The 26,212-nt window shown below is 31.3% G+C and overlaps 1 protein-coding gene across 1 annotated transcript; it reads right to left on the reverse strand.

Annotated features, from left to right (window-relative positions):
• Nucleotides 1–5,278: 5,278 nt before the first annotated feature.
• Nucleotides 5,279–26,198, reverse strand: LOC143046057 (large ribosomal subunit protein uL1-like). The gene is made up of 9 exons (XM_076219027.1): nt 26,160–26,198; nt 22,418–22,667; nt 21,813–22,008; nt 20,740–20,829; nt 16,319–16,390; nt 9,401–9,521; nt 7,929–8,041; nt 7,144–7,228; nt 5,279–5,855 (listed from the first exon to the last, which is right to left on the reverse strand). The coding sequence occupies exons 1-9, from the start codon at nt 26,173–26,175 to the stop codon at nt 5,695–5,697; spliced, it is 1,104 nt and encodes a 367-aa protein (XP_076075142.1). The 5' UTR covers nt 26,176–26,198; the 3' UTR covers nt 5,279–5,694.
• Nucleotides 26,199–26,212: the final 14 nt, after the last annotated feature.

A 26,212-nucleotide genomic window follows, 5' to 3' on the forward strand; every position in this document is an offset into this window, starting at 1 on the left:
GTAATGAATACTGTAAGGTGGGTGTGTCTGTTTGGAAATTGTTAATTAAGTGTTTCTTTGATTTGAATTGAGTGTGAATAGAACAGATGCTTATTTTTTACATGTCAGCAAAAAACTTATTTTGTTTCTGTCATTATACTAGAAAACATAAAACCTATTTACAAGAAATTGAATATTTAGGGGAACCAGTAACTAATATGTACAAAGTATGACTTGGACCAAAAATACTTGCTATCCATTCAAATCAGTAAAAGTAAAATTTTATTCAGTAAAATCAAATATACAACATATTAAATAGAACTTGCATAAAATAATGTGTACGCAATCTGGACTAAGATAATGAAATAAAAAAATATTTTTTTCTCGATGTCAAACTACATGTATTAGATCCAAGTTTTTAGTTTTTATATTTATATAATATTACAGTGTGAAAGTTTGTATGAATGTAATTTTACATATGTAACTTGGACTCCTTTTGCAGCAATTTAAAGTGAATAGTTCAATCTGTGTATGTAATATGGAATACATTATATATAATTCCAAGCCTTGTTAAATGAATTTGGTGATGAAAATTATGGATGAATTTTTATTTCTATGTTGTATTTTAATACCGGTAAACATCTATTTTGAAATCTTGTTAATGTTTATGAATTTATATAACCATCTTTCCACATAAGTTAGTTTGATGAATTCAGTAATCTCTAAGAGTCTCTGTGGTTTTATTTTTACAATTTTCTCCATTATAATAAGCATTTTTGGAAAACTGCCAACAGTCTGAGCTAAATATGGGCATTAGTAACTGATAATTGTCATACTAAGTTCAGAGGTTAAGACCTAGGAAATTAGTATGATATTTCTTATTTCCATCAATTTAATATATAATATCCAAGGGCTCACTTGTAATTAGAAACAACCACTGCACTTTTTATACAAAAGTGACAGGGAAAAGCAATAAAAACCAATAAACTTGAATGGTCATTATTTGTACGTGTAGTAATTTTTTTATATTCTTGGAATTATTATTATTATCTATAAGAACATGAAGTATGGTTTAAAAAAAGTGATTGCTTGAATAGCTCTGATTTATAGAAAATTTGTTGTCAGATTACTTCACCATTTGTTACTTAAGATCTTGACTGATATAATTAATTACTTTTTATGTTAGAATGAATTTGTTAAATCTTATCAAAATAAGGTACACAGTTTGCTATAATGAATTTTTTTTTTGTCAATTTAGCTTCATTGTAATCACAATATGACTAAATATAAGATCCTTTTTCCAATGATGCCAGTTTCATATATCATTGAAAAATCTGTGGTGTGTAAGTGTGGGAACTGCTTGTACGATATATGTAGAATTTGCATTACTTTATTTTAAGAATGTTAGTAAAAAATTTATATATATTCGTTTAGAAAATGTTTATCTGACAGTTTTATTTGCACAATTTTGTAGTGAGTTATGCACACATAGAATAACATGTACTGTGAAAGTAACCACCATATTATCATAAAGCTTATTGAATCTTAAAGTTTACTCCTCAATCCTCATTTTTTATTTATAATAAAATGTATTATCAGTAAATTTGTTTGTTTTCCTCAGCCAGTTTTTATAGTTGACGAGTCAATGTGTTTGGGTTCAGAGTAAGGAAATTAAACAATACTGACGAATCAATAGGTGTCTTTCTTATCCTGTTGGGCATGATCCTGGTTTCACAAAGATTTTCATGTTTCAAATGATACACGCCAAATTTCATTTTTATGCCCCACCTACGATAGTAGAGGGGCATTATGTTTTCTGGTCTGTGCGTCCGTTCGTCCGTTCGTTCGTCCGTTCGTTCGTCCGTTCGTTCGTCCGTCTGTCCCGCTTCAGGTTAAAGTTTTTGGTCGAGGTAGTTTTTGATGAAGTTGAAGTCCAATCGACTTCAAACTTGGTACACATGTTATGATATGATCTTTCTAATTTTAATGCCAAATTAGAGATTTGACCCCAATTTTACGGTTCACTGATAGAAAATGATAGTGCAAATTTCAGGTTAAAGTTTTTGGCTTCAGGTTAAAGTTTTTGGTCAAGGTAGTTTTTGATGAAGTTGAAGTCCAATCAACTTGAAACTTAGTATACATGTGCCCTATGATATGATCTTTCTAATTTAAATGCCAAATTAGAGTTTTGACCCCAATTTTACGGTTCACTGAACATAGAAAATGATAGTGCAAATTTCAGGTTAAAGTTTTTGGTCAAGGTAGTTTTTGATGAAGTTGAAGTCCAATCAACTTGAAACTTAGTATACATGTGCCCTATGATATGATCTTTCTAATTTAAATGCCAAATTAGAGTTTTGACCCCAATTTTACGGTTCACTGAACATAGAAAATGATAGTGCAAATTTCAGGTTAAAGTTTTTGGTCAAGGTAGTTTTTGATGAAGTTGAAGTCCAATCAACTTGAAACTTAGTATACATGTGCCCTATGATATGATCTTTCTAATTTAAATGCCAAATTAGAGTTTTGACCCCAATTTTACGGTTCACTGAACATAGAAAATGATAGTGCAAATTTCAGGTTAAAGTTTTTGGCTTCAGGTTAAAGTTTTTGGTCAAGGTAGTTTTTGATGAAGTTGAAGTCCAATCAACTTGAAACTTAGTATACATGTGCCCTATGATATGATCTTTCTAATTTAAATGCCAAATTAGAGTTTTGACCCCAATTTTACGGTTCACTGAATATAGAAAATGATAGTGCAAATTTCAGGTTAAAGTTTTTGGTCAAGGTAGTTTTTGATAAAGTAGAAGTCCAATCAACTTGAAACTTAGTATACATGTTCCCTTTGATAAGATCATTCTAATTTTAATGCCAAATTAGAGAATTTATTCCAATTTCACAGTCCTTTAAACATAGAAAATGATAGTGTGAGTGGGGCATCCGTGTACTGTGGACACATTCTTGTTTCCAGCTGCTATGACCTTAAACTTGAATCTGTTGTCCCAAAAAAACACTGGATCTTTTTAGGCCATTGCCCATTATCAAGTTATGATTGGTTAAAACATTATGTTTAGTTCAAAAGATCTTGACTAGAAATTTTGTGACTTTTCTGTCTGAACATCCAAGACAACCCTACCCCCTGGATGTACAGACTGCTTTCATCATATAAGCTGAGTCACCTGCATTGCAATTTGGCAGATATTCAATGGTTGATAATAGTGTCACCAAAAAAATAGACATGGAAAAGATCATATCTTGTGGCAATCTAACCCGGAATGGTTATTGTAGCAAACATTTAACAGAGAAAATTATTCTTGACTTGCATTTCATTGTTTAAGCTATTAGTTATGTTGCATAGTTCAAGTGATTTTTTATTTGTGACCTGTCCAAAAACAGACTTTTAAGGTCTTATTTAAAAATAGTTTGTTTGAATGAACAGATAAAGTGGCATTTAAATACCAGAAACTGTTACTTGTCAATACAAATATGGAAAAGCTAAATAAGAAACACTTTTTGCTAAGATTTGTTCCATTTGTGTCAATTGTATCTGAGAATTAAAAAGAATAAAAATGATCAGAGACAAACTCAGGATGTCAAGTGCAGAAAAAATACATGAATAATCAGTAGATATGAGAGTACAGCAAGGTTGATTATGTTCCAAACCATTGTTTCATTTGCTTTGTGTCAATATAAATTATTTGTATAAAGTTTATATTTCAGAAGGTGAAAGACTTTGATGCTTCATACCTTGTATGCAGTTAATTTATGTACATAGTTTCTATTTGTCATTTGTCCATTGTCCTTGACCTCATTTTTGTCTTGCCTTGACAGAGTCAAAAAGCAAGACATAGGTATGCTGTTTCCGATGTCGACGGCGGCGATGGCATCAACAATGTATTAGTTTGTGATGAGGTCTAGTTTATGGTGAACGGCAAGTGGTAGGTCAATCATATATGGTATGCAGTTGTATAAGCATTGGCACATCTCATTTCCATGGAGATTATTTGGCCCTGCCCCTTCAGTCATGGTCTATTGACTTCAAAACTTTTGCTTATTTTACATGTATTAATTTGTGATTAGGTCAGTTTATGGGGAACCACAAGTGGTAGGTCAATGATATTTGGTATGCAGTTGTATAAGCATTGGCATATCTCGTTTCCATAGAGTAAATTTGGCTCCACCTCCTTAGTCATGGTTTATTGACTTTGAATTTTTTTCTAAGTTATCATGTATTAGTTTGTGATTAGGTCAGGTCAAGGGGAACCATTAGTGGTAGGCAAATGTTAATTGGTATTCAGTTGTATAAACATTGGCACATCTCATTTCCATGGAGAATATTTGGCCTTGCCCCTCAGTCACAGTCTAATGACTTTGAAATTTATCTTAGTTTACATGTATTAGTTTGTGATTAGATTAGTTTAAGGTGAACTGCTTATGTTAAGTCAATGATATTTGGTATGCAAATTTATTGGCATTTGCAAGTATTTTTTCCATGGAGATTATAAAGCCCCACCCCCTCTTCATGGTTCATTGCTTTTGAAACTTTTACATAGTTTACAAGTTGATGTTTGTATTTAGATTTGGGAACGACTTATAATAAGTCAATGGTATTTGGTATGCAGTTGTATTCAGCATTGGCACATTTCATTTACATGGAGATTGTTTAGCCATATAACTCAGTCATGGTTCATTGACTTTGAATATTTGCATAACTTGTGTAAGATGTTAGAGTATTGCTATTTGGATTTCAATATTTGCATAATCAAAATTACTAAAAGGCGAGACATATCTCTGTGATAACAGTTTATCATAATTCATCAACTGCTTTAAAGAAAGTTGTAGGTTTTTGTCATGTGAATTTCTCACATATTATGAGCAACAGGATAACAATATTTGGTATATGAATTTCTTGCAACGTCAACATTTTCTTCAGACAGGATTTATCTGACCTTGAGAGATTTCAGTGTGAACAAAATAGACCTAAAAATACACTTAGTATCATGAAATCATTACAAAGGCAAAGCATCTGCTTCATTAAATAGGTGATATATGTAATTGTACCAGTTCATTCACATCTTTGGTCATTGATCTGGTTAGTATAGCCATACCAATTAAAATATACAATAAAATATTTCTTATTCAAAAGCAAGTCTAGAAATTATGACTAAAGTATAACAAACAGAAAATTATTTTTGGATTCAAATTACATTCCAATTCGATCCAACATGACCAATTGTTTTATCTAGAGACCCATGTTTAAACATGTAAATTCATCTATATATAACAAGCAATAAAAACATTCAAGTTATCTTTTTATAGCAAACATATCAACACCATTCATAAAACTAAAATTTAAATCTCCATTACAATCATTATCAACTATTACTAAAATTGGTATATACACTCGAAAAGATCTCACAGTTGGTTTCTTACTTCAGAACTGACTATTTAAAAAACCATATATGTATGACAGACTTTTGACAGTAAATTGAAAAATACATATTCATTTTCTATGTGAAAGGAAATAGTTGAACGTCTCTATTATTGTACTAAAGTATTTTCTTTTGAATTTCTAAATACCCTATATGTAAATCAAAAATTCTAAGTTTAAGAAATCTACGGAACATTTCAATCACTCAATCCATATCACAGTCATATTGTCATAATCTATAAAGATTTTCTCCAAGTTTATTTATACACAATCTCTCATAATTTTCATAATGCTGTCTGCATAACTTTCTCATCATCTACTGGTGGGGTTTCTACAGGCGATTCCTTCTTTACTTTCTTTTTCACTGTTGAATATTCATCAAGATTTAGAATAAAACGTTCAGGTGAAGGTGGTGCTACTATGGTCATGTATGAGATGAATTTACCTGTGGATAAAAAAATAATTAGTATTCATAATCTTGCAAAAAGGTAGAATTTTGAGTCTGTATATGTCATTTGGATAAATTCTCATTATGAGTAATGTACAATTAGAGATTCTTATATCAGATTTATGGCATTTCAAAATTTAGAAGAATTTTTGAAAATTTACTCCATGCTAAAGAGAGAGGGCCCTGTTTTTAAACTGAATTGTATAAGTGATGATCTGATTTTCAGTTCAATAGCAATTGGTACTTCATATGATTTTCAAGAAAAGGTTTCTTTTAATTTTTAATAATGAAATTTTCTACTTTGAGTTAAAGAGCAATGCTGTTTGAAGGTGGCCTTGCGCAAAACCCATTATTTTTTCTGTATGAGAAATAAGTCTTTTATTAATAAAACCGGCACATATTTTTTTAATATCATTGTTTGTCAAATTTCATATTTTTTTCCGAAGAATTGGTGTTCATTTGGAAGACCTGTAGTTACAAGGTCAGCTTCCTTTAGGAAGTTTGGATTATTACCAATATTTCTGAAATAAATACGGTATAACATATATCCAATTTTGGTAGCAACAGTCAGAGTAATAACTAGTGTTTGATCGAATCTCTATTAAACAACAGCAATATGATTAATGATATGATTAATTAAATTAATGTCTAGAGAAAGATACAAACAAAATTTGGTTCCCATTAAAACCTAGAATACATTGAAGAAACAGCATGTATGAAAAGCTATTGTTACTGCTCCTACTAAACTCCAGATGAGTTACTGAATAATCTATCATATGGATTTGAAATTGGATGATTGTATGAATGAATCTTTATATATATTTATTTATAAATTTACTGTTTACAAATTTTTGAATTTTTTGAATTACTAAGGCTTTTCTACCTCAGGCATAGATCATCTTAGCTGTATTTGGCAACACTTTTAGGAATTGTGGTTCTCAATGCTATTCAACTTCGTACATTATTTGGCCTTTTTAACTTTTTTGGATTCGAGCGTCACTGATGAGTCTTTTGTAGACGAAACGCGTGTCTGGCGTATATACTAAATTTAGTCCTGGTATCTATGATGAGTTTATTTATTGCAATAGCAACACAAATGCTGTAGCAAATGAACAAGAAATTTACAAATGACAGATTTGAGTTATATCAAATGCAAAATATTAACCGATACTCTGATAGGTGTAATACCACTGTTCATTTTCCCCAATTAGTCTTTGTTAAATTTGCACTTTTAAAAAAAATTGTGTATTTCACTTCAAAAAGTTTTAAAATAAAGGATGCATACCTGAAGCACCTGATGGTTTCCTTTTATTTATATCATCAATCAGAAAAAGAAAATTTTCTGTCAACTGCTCACTTGTCATTGCCAACTGAAATAAAAACTTAAATTATTTTTGAAGTTTCCAGTTAGCATGTTTAATATGTATAAAAATATAACAATTTAAAAATTTGGCACAACCAAAGTGCTTTCCTAGATTTACCTTCATAAAAAATCATTGAACGCCAATAATGTATGAATACATTAGGCACTGTATGACCAAAATTGACCTTAAAAGATCTACAGTTTTCTTTGTCTGATGGAGTTAGGACCTAAGTTTCTAAATAATACTACTGTAATTAACATATGCCTTTATTTTATTAATTTTGAATTTAAAAATCTTCTGATAAAATATTTTGATTAGATATTGATTATCTATTTGAATAAAGTGTCAGCATGTTATGAAGAAGCAATTAAAATTAAATGAAATGTAATGTCCAGTAACTTTTCTTTAGACCATGACAGGTATAACTGGAACAATTTCATGACAGTGCAACCAACCCCTGATTTGGACAAACAGCTCTGTAAGTGAAGATTATTAAACTTGAAATTCAGATTTAAAAACTAAATTTAAAGCATCCTAACCTGAAATAACCACCCCCATCCCCTTTAAACACATCCTGGATATGGTCCTGAATCATATTTACAGCCCTACAAACTTCCTAAAGTCAAAAGAAAAATGCCAGAAAACTCCTAAAGCTGGTGATAAACACTTAACAGAGATGATTCATACAGAATAAAATATTGTATACCTGACCAAATGGAACTTGGACTTTTGCCAGAGATTGTGAAGTCTTGACTGTTTCATAGGTAAGTCCATGTAAATATAACTTGACCATCTGTTCTATATCTTTACTTATTGTTCCTAAAATACAATTATACAACTGTTAACACAGATTTATTTACATTACAATATATTGAGGCAAAATCAAAATAATTATTTGATAGTACTCTGGGTTTATCATTTTGAAATTTCTATAAGCTTGAATATAATAGTAATTAATCAAAGGTACAAGGCTTATAATTTGGTACCCAAAGTCACGTTTCGTCTACATAAGAGTCGTCAGTGTCGCTCAGATATATATTTTGCAAAACAACAAAATCAAATATCTACAAAAATAAATGAATCCACAATAAACTATTCAATCATATAAACAGAATGAATATAGCATACTTTTAGAGGCCACCAAATACCAAAACAGGCTAAATATACCTTAGATAGCTTTTATATTTCTGATTCAGTTTATAACCATGATAATGGTGTTAAAATCTAGTGCTAATTAAGTGTCAAACTGATATTCTAGCAAGGTTTTCTATATTGACTGACAACTATTCACCTCAGTATTATTTTCCATGTAATTAGTTAATAGAATACACCCTTTCAGGACAAATATGTGTGCATATGCATGCTCTATTCAAACCATTTGTTTCTTTACATAATATAAAATTTACTGTCAAATGGATCAATCAATTGCATTTAGAAGTAAAGAATCATAGAAGTTAACACATGTGTCAGGTTGGTTGCAAATTAACAAAATTTTATGTTCAGATTTTAAAATCTTGATTTATTTTGAGAAAATTTCATTAGAAGTTATAACATTTTATGGTATTTTGATGTTGAAATTATATGGTTCTGTAACTTTCCTTCTATAATATAGATGCTATATGTATCTTTGAAATAGCATACCAATTGTACTAAACAGATTATCACTAACCTAAAATTGCTATGTGATTGGTTCATTATACAAAATACATATATAAAGAAAAAATTATCAAGACGAAAACAATAAGATAATATGTAACAGTGAAAAACCTTAAATTACATACATACAGCAAAATAAAATATGTTCATAAACATTTGTATTTTTTATGAATGGATCTAATAGATTTTTACATGAAGAATCCTAGTTTTACTATCATTTTCAAGACAAACCACAGGTGGGAACAGGTTGGGGATGCTTACCTTCTTTATAAGTTTACCGTTTCATCTGTAGTGAGAAGAAATTGGTTATTGTTGATAAATTTAGATATCTGGTATTCCTTATCAGATAAATCTAGGTAGATCAATTAGTAAGCAAGCTAAAAACTATTCATAGAATGATAAAACCTCCAAAAAGATTTTTTGGATTATGTTTTATAGAAAAATTGTATAAAATTAAAATAAAGAATAATTTCAGCAGAACCCACCATAACAGATGACAATATTGATGTATGTATACAGTACCTCTGCTGATTGATGGAGCAGCATTCCCAAACGAGCCCTGTAATTGATTCCATTCCTTTTCATACCCTGGCACAGACAATAGATAGTCAAAGTCAGATCTTTTTATGGTACCTCTTAGTAGCTGAAACAAAATATAAATTAAGACTGGTTAAAATGCAGAATGATGTTTTTTTCTATAAAAATTTCGTGTCACCATGAAAGCAATTAAAACTAGAGGCCCTAAAGAGCCTGTGTCGCTCACCTTGGTCTATGTGCATATTAAACAAATGACATAGATGGATTCATGACAAAATTGAGTTTTGGTGATGGTGATGCATTTGTAGATCTTACTTTACTGAACATTCTTGTTGCTACAATTATCTCTATCTATATAGACTTGGCCCTTTAGATACAAAGGAAAATATTTTGTAAAAATTTACCATAATTTACCAAATTAATGAAAATTGTTAAAAATTGACTATGAAGGGCAATAACTCCTTTAGGGGTCAACGGACCATTGTGGTCATGTAGACTTATTATAAGATCTTACTTTGCTGAACATTATTGCTGTTTACAGTTTATCTCTATCTATAATAGTATTCAAGATAATAACCAAAAACTGCAAAATTTATTTAAAAATTACCAATTGGGGGCAGCAACCAAACAACCAGTTGTCCAATTCATCTGAAAAATTCAGAGCAGATAGATATTGACTTGATAAACAATTTAACCACTTGTCAGATTTGCTGTAAATGCTTTGGTGTCAAGAGTTATAAGCCAAAATCTTCATTTTACCCCTATGTTCTATTTTAAGCCATGGTGGCTATCTTGATTGGTTGACTGGGTCACCACAAACATTTTTAAACTAGATACCTTAATAATGATTATGACTAAGTTTGGTTAAATTTGACCCAGTAGTTTCAGAGGAGAAGATTTTTGTAAAAGATTACAAAAATTTACGAAAAATTGGTAAAAAATTACTATAAAGGTAAAAAACTCCTTAAGGGGTCAGACTTATTTGTAGATCTTACTTTGCTGAACATTAATGCTGTTTACAGTTTATCTCTATCTGTAATAATATTCAAGATAATAACCAACAAGAGTGCACACGCTGAAATGTCTTGCCTTCTATACTAATCATTGATATTATGTTGATAGTCCTAAGTATAAAGCTAAGCTTTATTACAACTGTCACATAAACTTAACATTAACCAAGATAACTAAACAAAGACCAATGAACCTTGAAAAAGAGGTCCAGGTCAGATGAACCATGCCAGGCAGACAGGTACAGCTAACAATGCTTCTATACAACATATATAGTTGACACATTACTTATAATTTAAGAAAAATAAACCAAAACACAAAAACTTAACACTGTGCAATGAACCGTGAAAATGAGGTCACGGTTAAATAAAACCTGCTCGACTGACATAAAGATCATAAAATATTTCCATACACCAAATATAGTTGACCTATGGCATATAGCATTAGATAAAAAGACCAAAACTCAAAAACTTAACTTTGACCACTGAACCATGAAAATGAGGTCAAGGTCACATGACATCTGCCCGCTAGACATGTACACTTAACAATCATTCCATACAACAAATATAGTAGACCTATTGCATATGGTATGAGAAAAACAGACCAAAACACAAAAATTTAACTATAACCACTGAACCATGAAAATGAGGTCAAGGTCAGATGACACCTGCTAGTTGGACATGTACACCTTACAGTCCTTCCATACACCGAATATACTAGCCCTATTGCTTATAGTATCTGAGATATGGACTTGACCACCAAAACTTAACCTTCACTGATCCATGAAATGAGGTCGAGGTCAAGTGAAAACTGTCTGACAGACATGAGGACCTTGCAAGGTACGCACATATCAAATATAGTTATCCTATTACTTATAATAAGAGAGAATTCAACATTACAAAAAATTTGAACTTCTTTTTCAAGTGGTCACTGAACCATGAAAATGAGGTCAAGGACATTGGACATGTGACTGACGGAAACTTCGTAACATGAAGCATCTATATACAAAGTATGAAGCATCCAGGTCTTCCACCTTCTAAAATATAAAGCTTTTAAGAAGTGAGCTAACGCCGCCGCCGTAGCCACCGCCGCCGCCTCTGCCGCCGGATCACTATCCCTATGTCGAGCTTTCTGCAACAAAAGTTGCAGGCTCGACAATAAAATGAGCTCAAATTAAATAACATGGGTCTCAAAAAATTGCATATCTAAAATTCTTCTAGTAAATTTCACTAACTATCCTTGTAAGAGTGCCTTTTGATCAATTTACAAAGTATTTTTCAGCACAGAGCATTTAAAATGTACTTTTTCAACATAAACAAATTAAAAAAACTTATTTTATTGAAATGTGGATTTTATCTTTCTTGATTGTAAAAATATTTATTCACTTCTCCTTAATTTTGAACTGACTAAAATTGTTAATAGACATTTGATGGGGAATAAAATTTAAAAAATAAAATGGTTTGTTATAAAATGTACATGTAATCAAAAGTTTTCAAATTTTACTAACTGTTTCGAGCCAATTACTGATAAAAACCAGATGCTCCGCAGGGCGTAGCTTTATACGACCGCAGAGGTTGAACCCTGAACGGTTGGGGCAAGTATGGACACAACATTCAAGCTGGATTCAGCTCTAAATTTGGATTGTGATTAAATAGTTGACACAGCATAGGTTTCTGACACAGAATGAATGTGTTCTAATGAACTTAAAATTTTTGTTTTCTCTTAGCAATTCACTATGCTGTTGAATATTAATCCTCTCAAAAAAATGTTTGAAGAAATTTTCTTTTTTATTTATGAAATTTCAAATGAGAAAAATTGAACCCAATTTTTTTAATCACATCCCCCTTTCCCTTATTCCAAAACTAATCTCAATTAAAATTTCTAATGGAGTTTGCAACAATAACTACTCATTTAAATACATCATAAAATATTAAGATGTAAAAAAACTGCTTGTTATCACTGAATGGTAAAGATTATTTTAATTTATCAGTTGGTAGTAAAAAGTGAATATACATTGTATATTGTATATAACAAAGATTTAAGTTGATTCTGGACAAAGAAAGATAACTCCAATTAAAAAAAAATCTTGCTATTGCACAATATTTTGCAATTAGATATTTCTTGCTTACTATTCTGGACAAAGAAAGATAACTCTAATTAAAAAAAAATTTGCTATTTCACAATATTGTGCAATTAGATATTTCTTGCCATTGCGCAATACTGTGCAATTGAAAAGACTTGCTATTGCACAATACTTAATATAATAATTTTAGATCCTGATTTGGACCAACTTGAAAACTGGGCCCATAATAAAAAATCTAAGTACATTTTTGGATTCAGCATATCAAAGAACCCCAAGATTTCAATTTTTGTTAAAATCAGACTAAGTTTAATTTTGGACCCTTTGGACTTTAGTGTAGACCAATTTGAAAACAGGACCAAAAATGAAGAATCTACATACACAGTTAGATTTGGTATATCAAAGAACCCCATTTATTCAATTTTTGATGAAATCAAACAAAGTTTAATTTTGGACCCCGATTTGGACCAACTTGAAAACTGGGCCAATAATCAAGAATCTAAGTACATTTTTAGATTCAGCATATCAAAGAACCTAACTGATTCATTTTTTGTCAAAATCAAACTAAGTTTAATTTTGGACCCTTTGGACCTTAATGTAGACCAATTTGAAAACGGGACCAAAAGTTAAGAATCTACATACACAGTTAGATTCGGCATATCAAAGAACCCCAATTATTCAATTTTGATGAAATCAAACAAAGTTTAATTTTGGACCCTTTGGGCCCCTTATTCTGTTGGGACCAAAACTCCCAAAATCAATACCAACCTTCCTTTTATGGTCATAAACCTTGTGTTTAAATATCATAGATTTCTATTTACTTATACTAACGTTATGGTGCGAAAACCAAGAAAAATGCTTATTTGGGTCCCTTTTTGGCCCCTAATTCCTAAACTGTTGGGACCTAAACTCCCAAAATCAATACCAACCTTCCTTTTGTAGTCATTAACATTGTGTTTAAATTTCATTGATTTCTATTTACTTAAACTAAAGTTATTGTGCGAAAACCAAGAATAATGCTTATTTGGGCCCTTTTTTGGCCCCTAATTCCTAAACTGTTGAAACCAAAACTCCCAAAATCAATCCCAACCGTTCTTTTGTGGTCATAAACCTTGTGTCAAAATTTCATAGATTTCTATTAACTTAAACTAAAGTTATAGTGCGAAAACCAAGAAAATGCTTATTTGGGCCCTTTTTGGCCCCTAATTCCTAAAATGTTGGGACCAAAACTCCCAAAATCAATACCAACCTTCCTTTTGTGGTCATAAACCTTGTGTTAAAATTTCATAGATTTCCATTCACTTTTACTAAAGTTAGAGTGCGAAAACTAAAAGTATTCGGACGACGACGACGACGACGACGACGACGCAGACGACGACGCCAACGTGATAGCAATATACGACGAAAATTTTTTCAAATTTTGCGGTCATATAAAAAGTGAACTAACCTAAATTGTTGATTAATTACAGATGATTATTGGAAATTTATCAAGTAAATTATAGACCTTACTTGAATACCTTTTATATATTTATATTTTTATTTAAATTTTTAAAAAGATCTTGTTAATTCTTAATTAATCATTTATCTTTCAGACATAATTTACAGAATCACTTTAGGTAGTGTAGATCAAAAGAAATAGGCAATGGATAAATCTATCATCCTTATATATCAAACACCTAATATATCTGTTCCAGACCATATGAGTATTTGGACAATACGCGTATGGTCATGACCATATGCGTATGCTAATATGGTCTGACCGTATGCATTTGGTCGAACCATATGATTATAATACTCGTTTGGTCATTACCGGCCGGACCATATGAGTATTTGGACCATATAGATATTTTTTTTCAAATTATATTATAAACGTTTCAATAATACAAAAACTTTATCTACATGTAAAAAACAATGATGGTTACATGACAATGTATTAACTTTATAATTCAAACACTAAGTAAAAATTAAATATTGATGTCATAGTTAGTTTTCATCGCTAATTACATTCTTTCATGTAGGCTTGGGGTAACATTTACTTCCACACGGTTTCATAGCTTTTTTGCATTTGCAAGTCTTGGTTGTGCATGATCCTTTTCATTTACTAGTACACCTTTTGTTTGTGAGTAAAAAGCTAGCCTTTTTTGCAGCTGCGTACAGTGATACCAAGGACTTGGGCCATTCCGATATGTCTACGGTGTTTTAAAAAAGCTCTTTATCTCAAATATCTTAAAATGACTGCAATACACCATATTCACAAGACAACTTAAACAAACTATGTTCCTTCCCAGTGACTTATTCTGTAGCAATGGTTCATTAAGAAATTTAGTTTGAAAGTTATTTTTTTAAGTTGACATATCATGCCATTTACTCGTAATAACAAATCGGTAATGACCATTGGTATAAAATCTGTTTGTTGAAGTTTTGACAAAAAAGAAAAATTAACTATGTGAAACTTCTAATTTTTATTTAGCTAATCTTTTTATTATAATATAATAATAAAATTGTCTATATGATAGCTTCTTTTTAATGAAGGGTCATACCATACGAAGAGTTTAGAAGTATTAAAAGTAAACGGTAACAGAGTGCTAATTACTCCGACCATACACGTACGGTCGGACCATATGCGTATGGTCGGACCATATGAGTATATATGTTCTATTTTTAGCCATGGCGGCCATCTTGGTTGTTTGGTTGGGTCACAAGACAACATTTTTTAAACTAGATACCCTAATGATGATTGTGACCAAGTTTGGTTAAATTTGGTCCAGTAGTTTCAGAGGAGAAGATTTTTGTAAAAGTTAACGATGACGAGGGACAAGGGATGAGGAAAGACGGATGCCAAGTGATGAGAAAAGCTCACTTGGCCCTTTGGGCCAGGTGAGCTTAAAACAGACATTGGGTTCTTGATTATGATAAGATTTCTTACTGTTAATTCAGAAATAATTGCGATGCTTTTATCATTGCGAAAAAAGGTGACACTGTTATAATCGTAATAATCTAACCTTGCACATTGAAATATTTTATATTAATTAAACTGTTGATTTTTCTCATTATCGCAAAAATTAACCACATTTTAATCTAAAATGGCAAAATCGCAATAATAAATGCACACAATAATTTCTGAATTATCTAAAGTCATATGAAACGAGTGACCGGTGAAAAATAATGTTTATCCAATTCTTGAACCAATGCATGTATATATCATAAACTTAGTCTTCTGTGCACGATTTTATCATTTTTTACGCAACTATATCGTATAATCGTCAATCTTTTTTTCTCTCTGTCTGTTTTGAAGTAAAAATATGGCAGCTACTTAAATGTCGTGTTTAGAAGCCGAAGTTTACCAATTGACACCTTATAGCAAACAATCAACAATTAAACATGGATATTGACGTGTTTAACATGTACAATCAGATAATAGTTTATTTTAAGGACAGATCCATTCGTATTGCGATCACCGGATTTTTACACAAGGGTCACGCTGAGGTCCCTTTGCATACGGAAAATAGGTTGGCGAATTTCTCCCTGGAAGTAAGCAATTCAAATAAAGTAAACTTCTTCTAAATATGAACAAATTAAAGAATTTTCTTTAGAAAAAATATATGTACATAACTTTTATAATGAAAACTATCCATTTAGTTATAAAAAACATATGCATATTTTTTTTTCATTTAGGTTTCATATGACTTTAAGCAAATGAGGGGTGAAAATGTATCAATATTTGCCAAGTGAAGTCCTCTACATTAAACACATTAAATGCAAACAGAGTAAAACAAAAAGAAATGAAAACTTTTCTTATAAACTATATAACTTACCATTTTCACTATATCATCTCCCCCAGCTTGATAAGCTCCAAGTTTCAGAGCAAGATTTATGTGGTCTTTTTCCTGAAATAAAAAAGTTTGTTTATATATTGAGAAGATAAAGAACCAGTTTTTGTTTATCAGACACCTAATTTTCAGTTAGACACTTTTGTGCAATAACAGTTACCATTTTGGCCTTCTACTCTTCTAGATTTAATTATGTTTTCTTCTATAAATAAGCCAGTGAAATAGCAATGGCAGGGTTTTTAAGCCACAAGTTTGATTCCCAAATTAGGATTTGCCAGAAATTATTTTATTATTTGAACTGTTTTTTTCAACATTTTCATATTTTTAGCTCACCTGGCCCATCATTGGGGTATCTAGTTTAAAAAATGTGTCCGGTGACCCGGACAACTAACCAAGATGGCCGCCACGTCTAAAAATAGAACATAGGGGTAAAATGCAGTTTTTGGCTTATAACTCAAAAACCAAAGCATTTAGAGCAAATCTGACTTGGGGGAAAAATTGTTAATCAGGTCAAATTCTATCTACCCTGAAATTTTCAGATGAATCGGACAACCTGTTGTTGGGTTGCTGCCCCTGAATTGGTAATTTTAAGGAAATTTTGCTGTTTTTGGTTATTATCTTGAACATTATTATAGATAGAGATAAACTGTAAACAGCAATAATGTTCAGCAAAGTAAGATTTACAAATAAGTCAACATGACCGAAATGGTCAGTTGACCCCTTTAGGAGTTATTGCCCTTTATAGTCAATTTTTAACAACGTTTCGTAAATCTTAGTAATCTTTTACAAAAATCTTCTTCTCTGAAACTAATGGGCCAAATTAATCCAAACTTGGCCACAATCATCTTTGGGGTATCTAGTTTAAAAAATTTGTCCGGTGACTCGGCCTACCAACCAAGATGGCCGCCACAGCTAAAAATAGAACATAGGGGTAAAATGCAGTTTTTGGGTTATAACTCAAAAACCAAAGCATTTAGAGCAAATCTGACATGGTGTAAAATTGTTAATCAGGTGAAGATCTATCTGCCCTGAAATTTACAGACCAATCTGACAACCCTTTGTTGGGTTGCTGCCCCTGAATTGGTAATTTTAAGGACATTTTGCTGTTTTTGGTAATTATCTTGAATATTATTATAGATAGAGATAAATTGTAAACAGCAATAATGTACAGCAAAGTAAGACCTAAAAAGAAGTCAACATGACAAAAATGGTCAATTGACCTCTAAGGAGTTATTGCCCTTTATATAGTCATTTTTTAACAATTTTCACAAAATTTGTAAAATTTTACTAACATTTTCCACTGTAACTACTGGGCCAAGTTCATTATAGATAGAGATAATTGTAAGCAGCAAGAATGTTCAATAAAGTAAGATCTACAAACACATCACCATCACCAAACCACAATTTTGTCTTGAATCCATCTGTGTCCTTTATTTAATATTCACATAGACCAAGGTGAGCGACACGGCTCTTTAGAGCCTCTAGTTTATATTTATTTACTTAAAGGTGTAACACCACTAGTTCAGGCCTGGCCAGACAGCACATACCAGAAAGTACTACATATTTAACACAAAATAGTTCCTACGCAAGAGTGTAACTTTCAAAATATGTAGAATATATAGGTATTTTTTGTATCAAATGAAAGCTGAAGAACTGCAGGTTAATATTGTAGATTATTCCATATTGATAAAATATTAGTAGGTTTTTCTATATGAATTGGATTTTGAATAAATAAGCATATTCACCTGCGGAAAAAGGATATTCACCGCGCAAAACGTCGCGTGCTTTTACGTGTATAATTTTGGTAAAAAACGTTGATGTACAATTGATTTTGGTAAATATTTTCCATTACATTCATTTCTCTCGGAATATGGAATAAAACATTTACTGTCTTTTGCTTCAGTAAATATGTGGTTTAATTGACTTTTGAAAAACTGATATTCACTTCGGCCGTTGGCCTCAGTGAATATCAGTTTTTCAAAAGTCAATAAAACCACACATTTACCTCATCAAAAGACAGTAATTGTATAATATCTTCTTTTGGCTATAATTTTAAAAATTAAACAGCTTCGCCATGAGGGCATGATACGTCTGACGTCTTGTGTGGAAGTTTTATGCAATAATCATAAATAGTTCTGAGAAAATTTTAAGCAATAACCATTTATTGTTTTTGAGACACGGCTGGACATGTGAAACCCCCCCACCCTGTTTTTTTTTTTTTTAAAAACTAAATATCACTAAAATAAGTTTTGAGTCAAACCAAAAAGTATACAGATCTTTAGATTAATATAACAAAGAAGTGTGTAAAGTTTCAAGCAATAATCATAAATTGTTTTTGAGATACGGCGCGACATGTAAAAAAAACCATCCCCTTTTTAACAAAATACTCAATAACTCAAAAATAAAATTTTGAGTCATCACCAAAAAGTATACAGATCTTTAGATTAATATAACAAAGAAGTGTGTAAAGTTTTAAGCAATAATCATTAATCGTTTTGAGATACGGCACGACATGTAAAAACCCCCTCCCCCTTTTTTACAAAATACTCAATAACTCAAAAATGAAATTTTGAATCATCACCAAAAAGTATACAGATCTTTAGGTTAGTATAACAAAGAAGTCTGTAAATTTTTCAGCAATAATCATAAATCGTTTTTGAGATACAGCGCGACATGTAAAAAAAGCCTTCCCCTTTTTTACAAAAAACTCAATAACTCAAAAACGAAATTTTGAATCATCACCAAAAAGTATACAGATATTAAGATTAATATAACTAAGAAGTGTGTAAAGTTTTAAGCAATAATCAAGAATCGTTTTTGAGATACGGTGCGACATGTGAAAAAAAAGCACCACTGTTTTAGTTACAAAGTGCCGTAACTCAAAAACTTTAAATCTTATTTTCACCAAAAAGTATACAGATCATTTGACCATCATAAGAAACAACTATATTAAGTTTCATGAAATTTGGATAAGTCGTTCTCATGTTACAGTGCGACATGTTTACGTCATACAGACAGACGGACAAACGTAGGGACACCGGACATTTGTATACCATAATACATCCCGTCAAAATTTTGACGGGCGTATAAAAAAACTGCCCCATATTTTAAAAAGAGGGTACAATTTGTCTGTTTGTCAGATCTGAGGTACCTTTTTTTGGTACATCCTTTGTTCCAGGAACCAGCACTTTCTTATATGCCATTAAATTTTTATCATTTGATAAATTATTTTATCAGTACAAGACACCATAAAGTGTTGCTTTGACATGCTATGATTGTCACTTTATTTGAACTTAAAACAAAAGAGGTGTGCCTACTTGAAATGGAGGAATTTAACATAGAAAGCAATGGGACCATGAATACCCTGTCAGATTTGCTTGCAATGCTTTGGTTTTTGAGTTATAAGCCAAAAACTGCATTTTACCCCTATGTTCTATTTTTAGCCATGGCGGCCATCTTGATTGGTTGGCCGGGTCACCGGACAAATTTTTTAAACTAGATACCCCAATGATGATTGTGGCCAAGTTTGGTAAAATTTGGCCCAGTAGTTTCAGAGGAGAAGATTTTTGTAAAAGTTAACGACGACAGACGCAGGACGACGACAGACGCAGGACGACAACGGACGAGGGACGAAGGACGCCAAGTGATGAGAAAAGCTCACTTGGCCCTTTGGGCCAGGTGAGCTAAAAATGTAATATATTGGTTTTTTTGCTCAATCATTAATAAAATGCAAATAGTGAAATAATAATTGGCTTTTAGCAGCTAGTATGGTTCAATTTTGTCAAAATAAGCTAAAAAAAACATTGAATATGAATTATTCATGTGCAAGTCTATATTTATGTTTACATCTCTTATATTGTCATCAAATGACTTTAGAGGTCAACTCGATAGTTAATTAGATGGCGTCTGGACTAAAATAAACACGAAACGAAGCTATGTATTTTCATGCCAGTGCTCTGTTAATTGTTTATTTCAGACTTTTAATAGTTTGGATAAATGTTTTACATTGTTATAAATCAAATATGAGTATTTGATTAAAATCTGTGAACATGAATTTGACAGCTTGTGCCCATTTAAATATTGTATTTTTGTTTTCCATCAGTTAAAAATGTAACAGAAAAAAATCACACCCCTTCTGCTAGTGGAAGGAGCATTAAGGTTTACCATTTGTCTTTTTTTATGTCTGCATGTCTGCATGACTGCAGTATGTTTGTCTGTAGGTCATGAAACTGGTTACAGTTTTCAAACAAATAATATGAAAGTTATACACACTGCTTATTGCCACTAAACACAGATCAAACTCGAATTTTGGTGGATTGCCTTTCACTGATCTCACTGAGTCAAATTATGTCCCTTTATAAATGGAAAAATTCTGAATACTTAAAATAAATGATATAAACTCTTACATTACAAACAACAATAATCTTCTTCTTTACTCCAATGTCAAACAGGTGTGGTGGTACTAGAGTAGATTTAAAAGGGGATAAAAACTTTGTCTGAAAAGAAATAATATTGAGATGTAGTGGTACAACAAAATTATTAATGTCTGTAAAAGATTCAAAACTAAATGGCAGTGCATAAATATTGTCAAAAAAATACTGGAAATCTGTCAAAACATTACAACACAACAAAACACAAACCTGTTCTGATATTTCTTTACCCCTAAATTAAACCCAATTCATTTTATAAAGTGAGTTTGAACCCCGCTAGTGTGGGTGCACTCGACTCCAATCTTAATTGACTAGGATTGTCAGTTTTCCTAACAAAGGTCATGGTTTTCTCCAAGCACTCTGGCATCCTCCACCAATAAAAACTGGCCACCACAAAATAGCCTAAATCCGGTGCTTAAAAGTGTCGTTAAAACAACAAAAAAATCAAATTACTCTCTGCTATGTTACAGATTGAATATCATGGATAAAAGGAGATTTGCTGTAGACAACTCTTCACAAGATACCAAAAGATATAAATGTTAACAACTTTATCAATGAGCAAAACCCATACCAAATACCGGTAGTCAGCTATAAAATGCCATGATTCTGTTTCAAATTTCAAATACAGAAGACTTTGTGATGATTAAGGTAACATTTTGATAGTCACAAATGGCCAAAAATTTCTGAGAAATAAATGACCGACTGACATCAAGTGTAGGTAAAAACCATATTTGCTATGTAAAACAAGTAAGCTGAGAAGGAGTTCACAGAAAACTTTAATATATTTTTAAGTATTATAATTGCAATAGATACATATAAAAAAAAAGAAGATGTGGTATGATTGCCAATGATACAACTCTCCACAAGAGACCAAATGACACAAAAATTAACAATGTATAATATATATATATATATATCAAAATGTAGATGCATTTAAGCATATATTTCAGCATACACATGTACTACATTCCTTTGAAATTAATCATGCCAATTTATAATTGCTAATGGAAATGGGGAATATGTAATTTGATATAATATGCAATTTTTACCTTTTTACTTGTTCTTAGACTGATTTCCATATCAGCATATATTCTGGAATCCAGCTGGTTAAACATAGCAGGTTGTGCATATTCCTTATGTCTTTTGATTATCTCCCCTAATTGATATTCAGGTGCTGGATAGTGTGTACTTATCCAAACATCATCTAATGGCTTGTCACCATAATAATTTTGTACTATAGTTGGTCTGAAAAAGAAAATGTTCTTGATACTGGAGCTGCAATACTTAAAATTAGCAACTTGAAATAATACAAATGGGTAATAATAGTTTGGAAAGCAAAAAAATATTCAGTCAGTTTATTGATTTAAAGCTTGCAAGCATAAGTGCTTTTGATTGTCATATTTTACACCCAAATCTTAAATTTATTATATTACTATCATTTTGGGGCCTTTTATAGCTGACTATGCAGTATGGGCTTTGCTCATTGTTAAAGGCTGTAAGGCAAGCTAAATGTGTTAATTTCTGTGTCATTTTTGGTCTTTTGTGGAGAGTTGTCTCATTGGCAATCATACCACATCGTCCTTTTTTTAAATGTTAACAAAGTGAAATTTACTTATCTTATTATGAAACCCACTCAATAAACTTTAAAACCTACTGTTTCTTCTTTTTTCCTTTTACTTTACTTGTCGTAGTAGATCCTTGAATATTTGGAACAAGGCTAATCTCTGGAAACAGAACTTTTTGAGATCCTGAACGATCCCCTGTCTTTGAACCAGAGTCATCTGTTTTCATTTTCAGTTTCTGTTTATTACCCTTGAACCTTTTCTGGATTACCATCAATGGGAAGACTCCTCTTCTTTCCATGCATTTTGCAACAACCATTGCTGTATTCATCTTTGATGACACTATAAAAAAAAAATATGCAAAATTTTTACCCTAACGCCAATCAAATACATTGTAACCTTGTTGAAAATCTAAAGATGTGCCTGTTAAACTGATTATTTTTACCATCATGTGCTTGAATTTGTATTCTTTATATTACATGTACATAAGATTCATTTTTGATAATAATGGTTGATAGTGTCAGAAAACAATTGGAAGAAAATTCAGAAAAAGACATTCTGATTAACAGCATCATCTCTAATTGATTCGAAGTCTGGACCATGATCTAGTGGGAAGGGCATCTAAATTATTGTCAAACTAATATGAACTGAACAAAAGATATCTTTATAGAAAATATAATTGATGTAGTTTCAATCAAACTGACTGCAACAGATGTTGAATGAAATTCACTGCAGAAACATACAAAAAAATGCCCATTAAAATCCATAAAAAGATTATATCTTTCTGATGTGCAAAATACATTTGACTTTTATATATCTAGTGGATGCCAGACCTAAAAACTCTCCAAACTGCACAGGTAAGTCTGAACACAGAGTAGTTTTTTTAAGGTGAAAATACCGACATATTTGTCCCTTTGTTCTGATGAACCTTAACGGTAATTTTTGGTGCAAGTCAATACTAACTAGAGGCTCCAAGGAGCATGTGATGCTCACCTGATATTTTTATGTACAATTGAAACATGAAAAATACAACCGTTATAATTTAACTTTAGTTTCAGAAGACTTTTGTAAAAGATTACAAAAAATTATGAAAAGTTGTTAAAAATTTCTTCTTGTGGGGTCGATTGACCATTTTGGTCATGTTGACCTATATTTGTAGATCTTACTTTGCTGAACATTATTGCTGTTTACAGTTTATTTCTATCTATAATAATAGTCAAGGTAATAACCTAAAACTGCAAAATTTCCTTAAAATCATCAATTCAGGGGTAGCAACCTAGGAAACCATTGTTAAGTCACATATTCCAATGAAAACGTATGCATTTTACTAATTCATATCAGGGCTTTCCATTGAAGCCGGTAGCCGGCGGAAATCCACCATTTGTGGTGGCTTCAAGTGCTGGCTACTTCACTGACAAAAATATAAATTCAAAAAGAAAAAAAATAACTTTTTCAAATGTTTACAGGCAGCCGAGAGACGTATTGTCGCAAAGTCTCGGTCACGATAAACAAGGGATGAAAAGTCAGTGTTTACCTTGGGCTAAATATAGTTCACATGAATTCAGGTCACTGATTGGTTGTCTATTTAAAGTCAGAATGCATCGTTTCTTTTCAAAGATAACAAGAGAGACGTTCCGGTGGTCATTGAAAGATAACAATAGAGACGTTCCGATGGTTATTAACTCGTTGGCTTTTTTTTGGCGTTTAAAACGTGAAGACAATCAGATAGGATGACAATCTTATGTTATGGAATAATATCAGTCAAATTAAAGAAAGTGTAGTAGATCATATTGTTCAGAATCTGGAACACAGTATCTATTGAAGTTCATTTTTCAAAGCCCACGTGGTGTTCAGAGAATCAAGATCAAAAACGAAAGTAGAATATTGTCGACTCGACCTCAAATGAATAACATTTCCAAATGATTTATGTATCCGACTTATTGAACAGTTTACAAAAAAAAAGAAAATCAGAGGATATATCAATGCTTGAGAAATAATTGTATGATTTAAATACGCGTAACAGTCTTTAGAGAGAAAAGGGGGGTCATTTGTTTACAAATGCACGTAGTTATGCAAAATAAATCGATCAAGTTTTCTAAAAAAACATATTATTTTATAAATAAAACTCCTTTAAAAGTAATTGAATTTTAAGCATAAGGTAATAAAAATAAACAAAACTATAACATTAAAAAAAAAATGAAATTTCTTTGAGATTTTTTTTTCTTTCTTTAATTTCATACATAAAAAATGGTCATTTGAAAGATGAAATTAGGTGCCAGGAGATTGCGAGAATGCAGGATTTTGCTCTACATTTTGTATTTATGCCAGAGCTTCTGGGGGCCTTGAGCGGCCCCCACACCCCTGCCGTAAGGTGTAAAGCAAAATTATATCCGGGTGAAATTTGATCCGGAGGAAAAAATGTCACAGTAGTTGTTGTTATTTTTTTATCCGGAGGAAAACATTTCCCTGGGATATTTTTTCCTTTGCCGTGAAATTCTATCTGGGTAGTTAACTTATTGAATAGTTATTATAGAAAAAACTTATTCTTTAAAAATACTATGAAATAAAAATAAAGCGAAATTGTTAAAAAAAAAATGTATTATAATGGGAAATAATTTTACAAATTATGAATATCCTTGAAAAAAGTTCCTGAAATATTCAAGTCAATATAATCCTTTTAAAAAGAAAATTATCATGAAACATAGGGAAGACAACCAGAAGTAATTTCAAAGATCGTAATTGTGAAAATAATATCATGATTAAATAAGGTTAGTGAAATACATGTAAAAGTGAGTTGTTTTCAGATCTCAGTACAAATATAAATTTAAAAGTAAGGTAAAAATATAGTTGCATTACTACTGTTAACAGTAATAGAAGAATTTGATTATGATGATATTTTTAACTATATAAATAGTTTTGTCTGGGGACAGAGATGTAGTTGTTGATTATATGGAAATCAGATAAATCATAGCATAACAATATATTGGAACAAAAGCATGTTTAACAGCTGGATAGTTTTTACCTGTGAAATGTTATCTGTCTTATTAAATCAAGTTGTAAGTCATCTTTTATATAAATGAATATATAAAAAATAAGATTCAAGGAAAAATTTCACTATAGAATAGATTCAGAAATATATTATATTAATATCTTTAAAATATAAATTGCTCATAATTACCTCCCTTTGAGAAATTATGCAAATTTGGTGTACCTTTGTGAAACATTTTGTAATTATAGTAAGGTATATATTGATTGTGAGTAACTTACATAGTAGTTAATGGGACTCTATTTCACACGGTTCTGTGAAATATAGTACGGCAAATATATACCGGTACATACTACATGTATCCTCATAACACAGATAGATTTTCACTCCTATGGAAAAAATAAACCTGTGAAATACCATGCCTGGATAAAAATTACCGGGACAAATTATCCTCAGGATAAAATATCACAGAGGAAGAAATAAACCGTTACAAAGGCACCAAGCTTACAGCTTGGTGGGCGTCCGGCTTCGCCGAACGCATGTAACAGCCACCTATAATTTTAATTGAGCCTTCTACTTCAATTTCAATGGAAAGCCCTGTCATATGAGGTACAAAAGCATATGATTTGACTACAAGTTTTGGTATTTGAATAAAAAAAAGTGGCTAAATTTTTATTCCAGTTAACTCCCAACAATTGAACATACATGTAGGTGTCAACTGTATGACTAACTAGTTTTTATTGCAGGCAGATGGAAGATTTTTGAAAAGTTGCAAACCGAAAGCAAGGATTTGTGTAGCATAAATAATTAAAGTTTGCTGAAAGGTAAAAAGGTTATTTTTTTCTTACTTATGGACGCAGCCATGTTGACGCTTCACAGTAAATATTTACTTCTTTTAAAA

Source organism: Mytilus galloprovincialis, chromosome 9 (genome assembly GCF_965363235.1).
Source record: "Mytilus galloprovincialis chromosome 9, xbMytGall1.hap1.1, whole genome shotgun sequence".
Classification (NCBI taxonomy): Eukaryota; Metazoa; Mollusca; class Bivalvia; order Mytilida; family Mytilidae; genus Mytilus; species Mytilus galloprovincialis.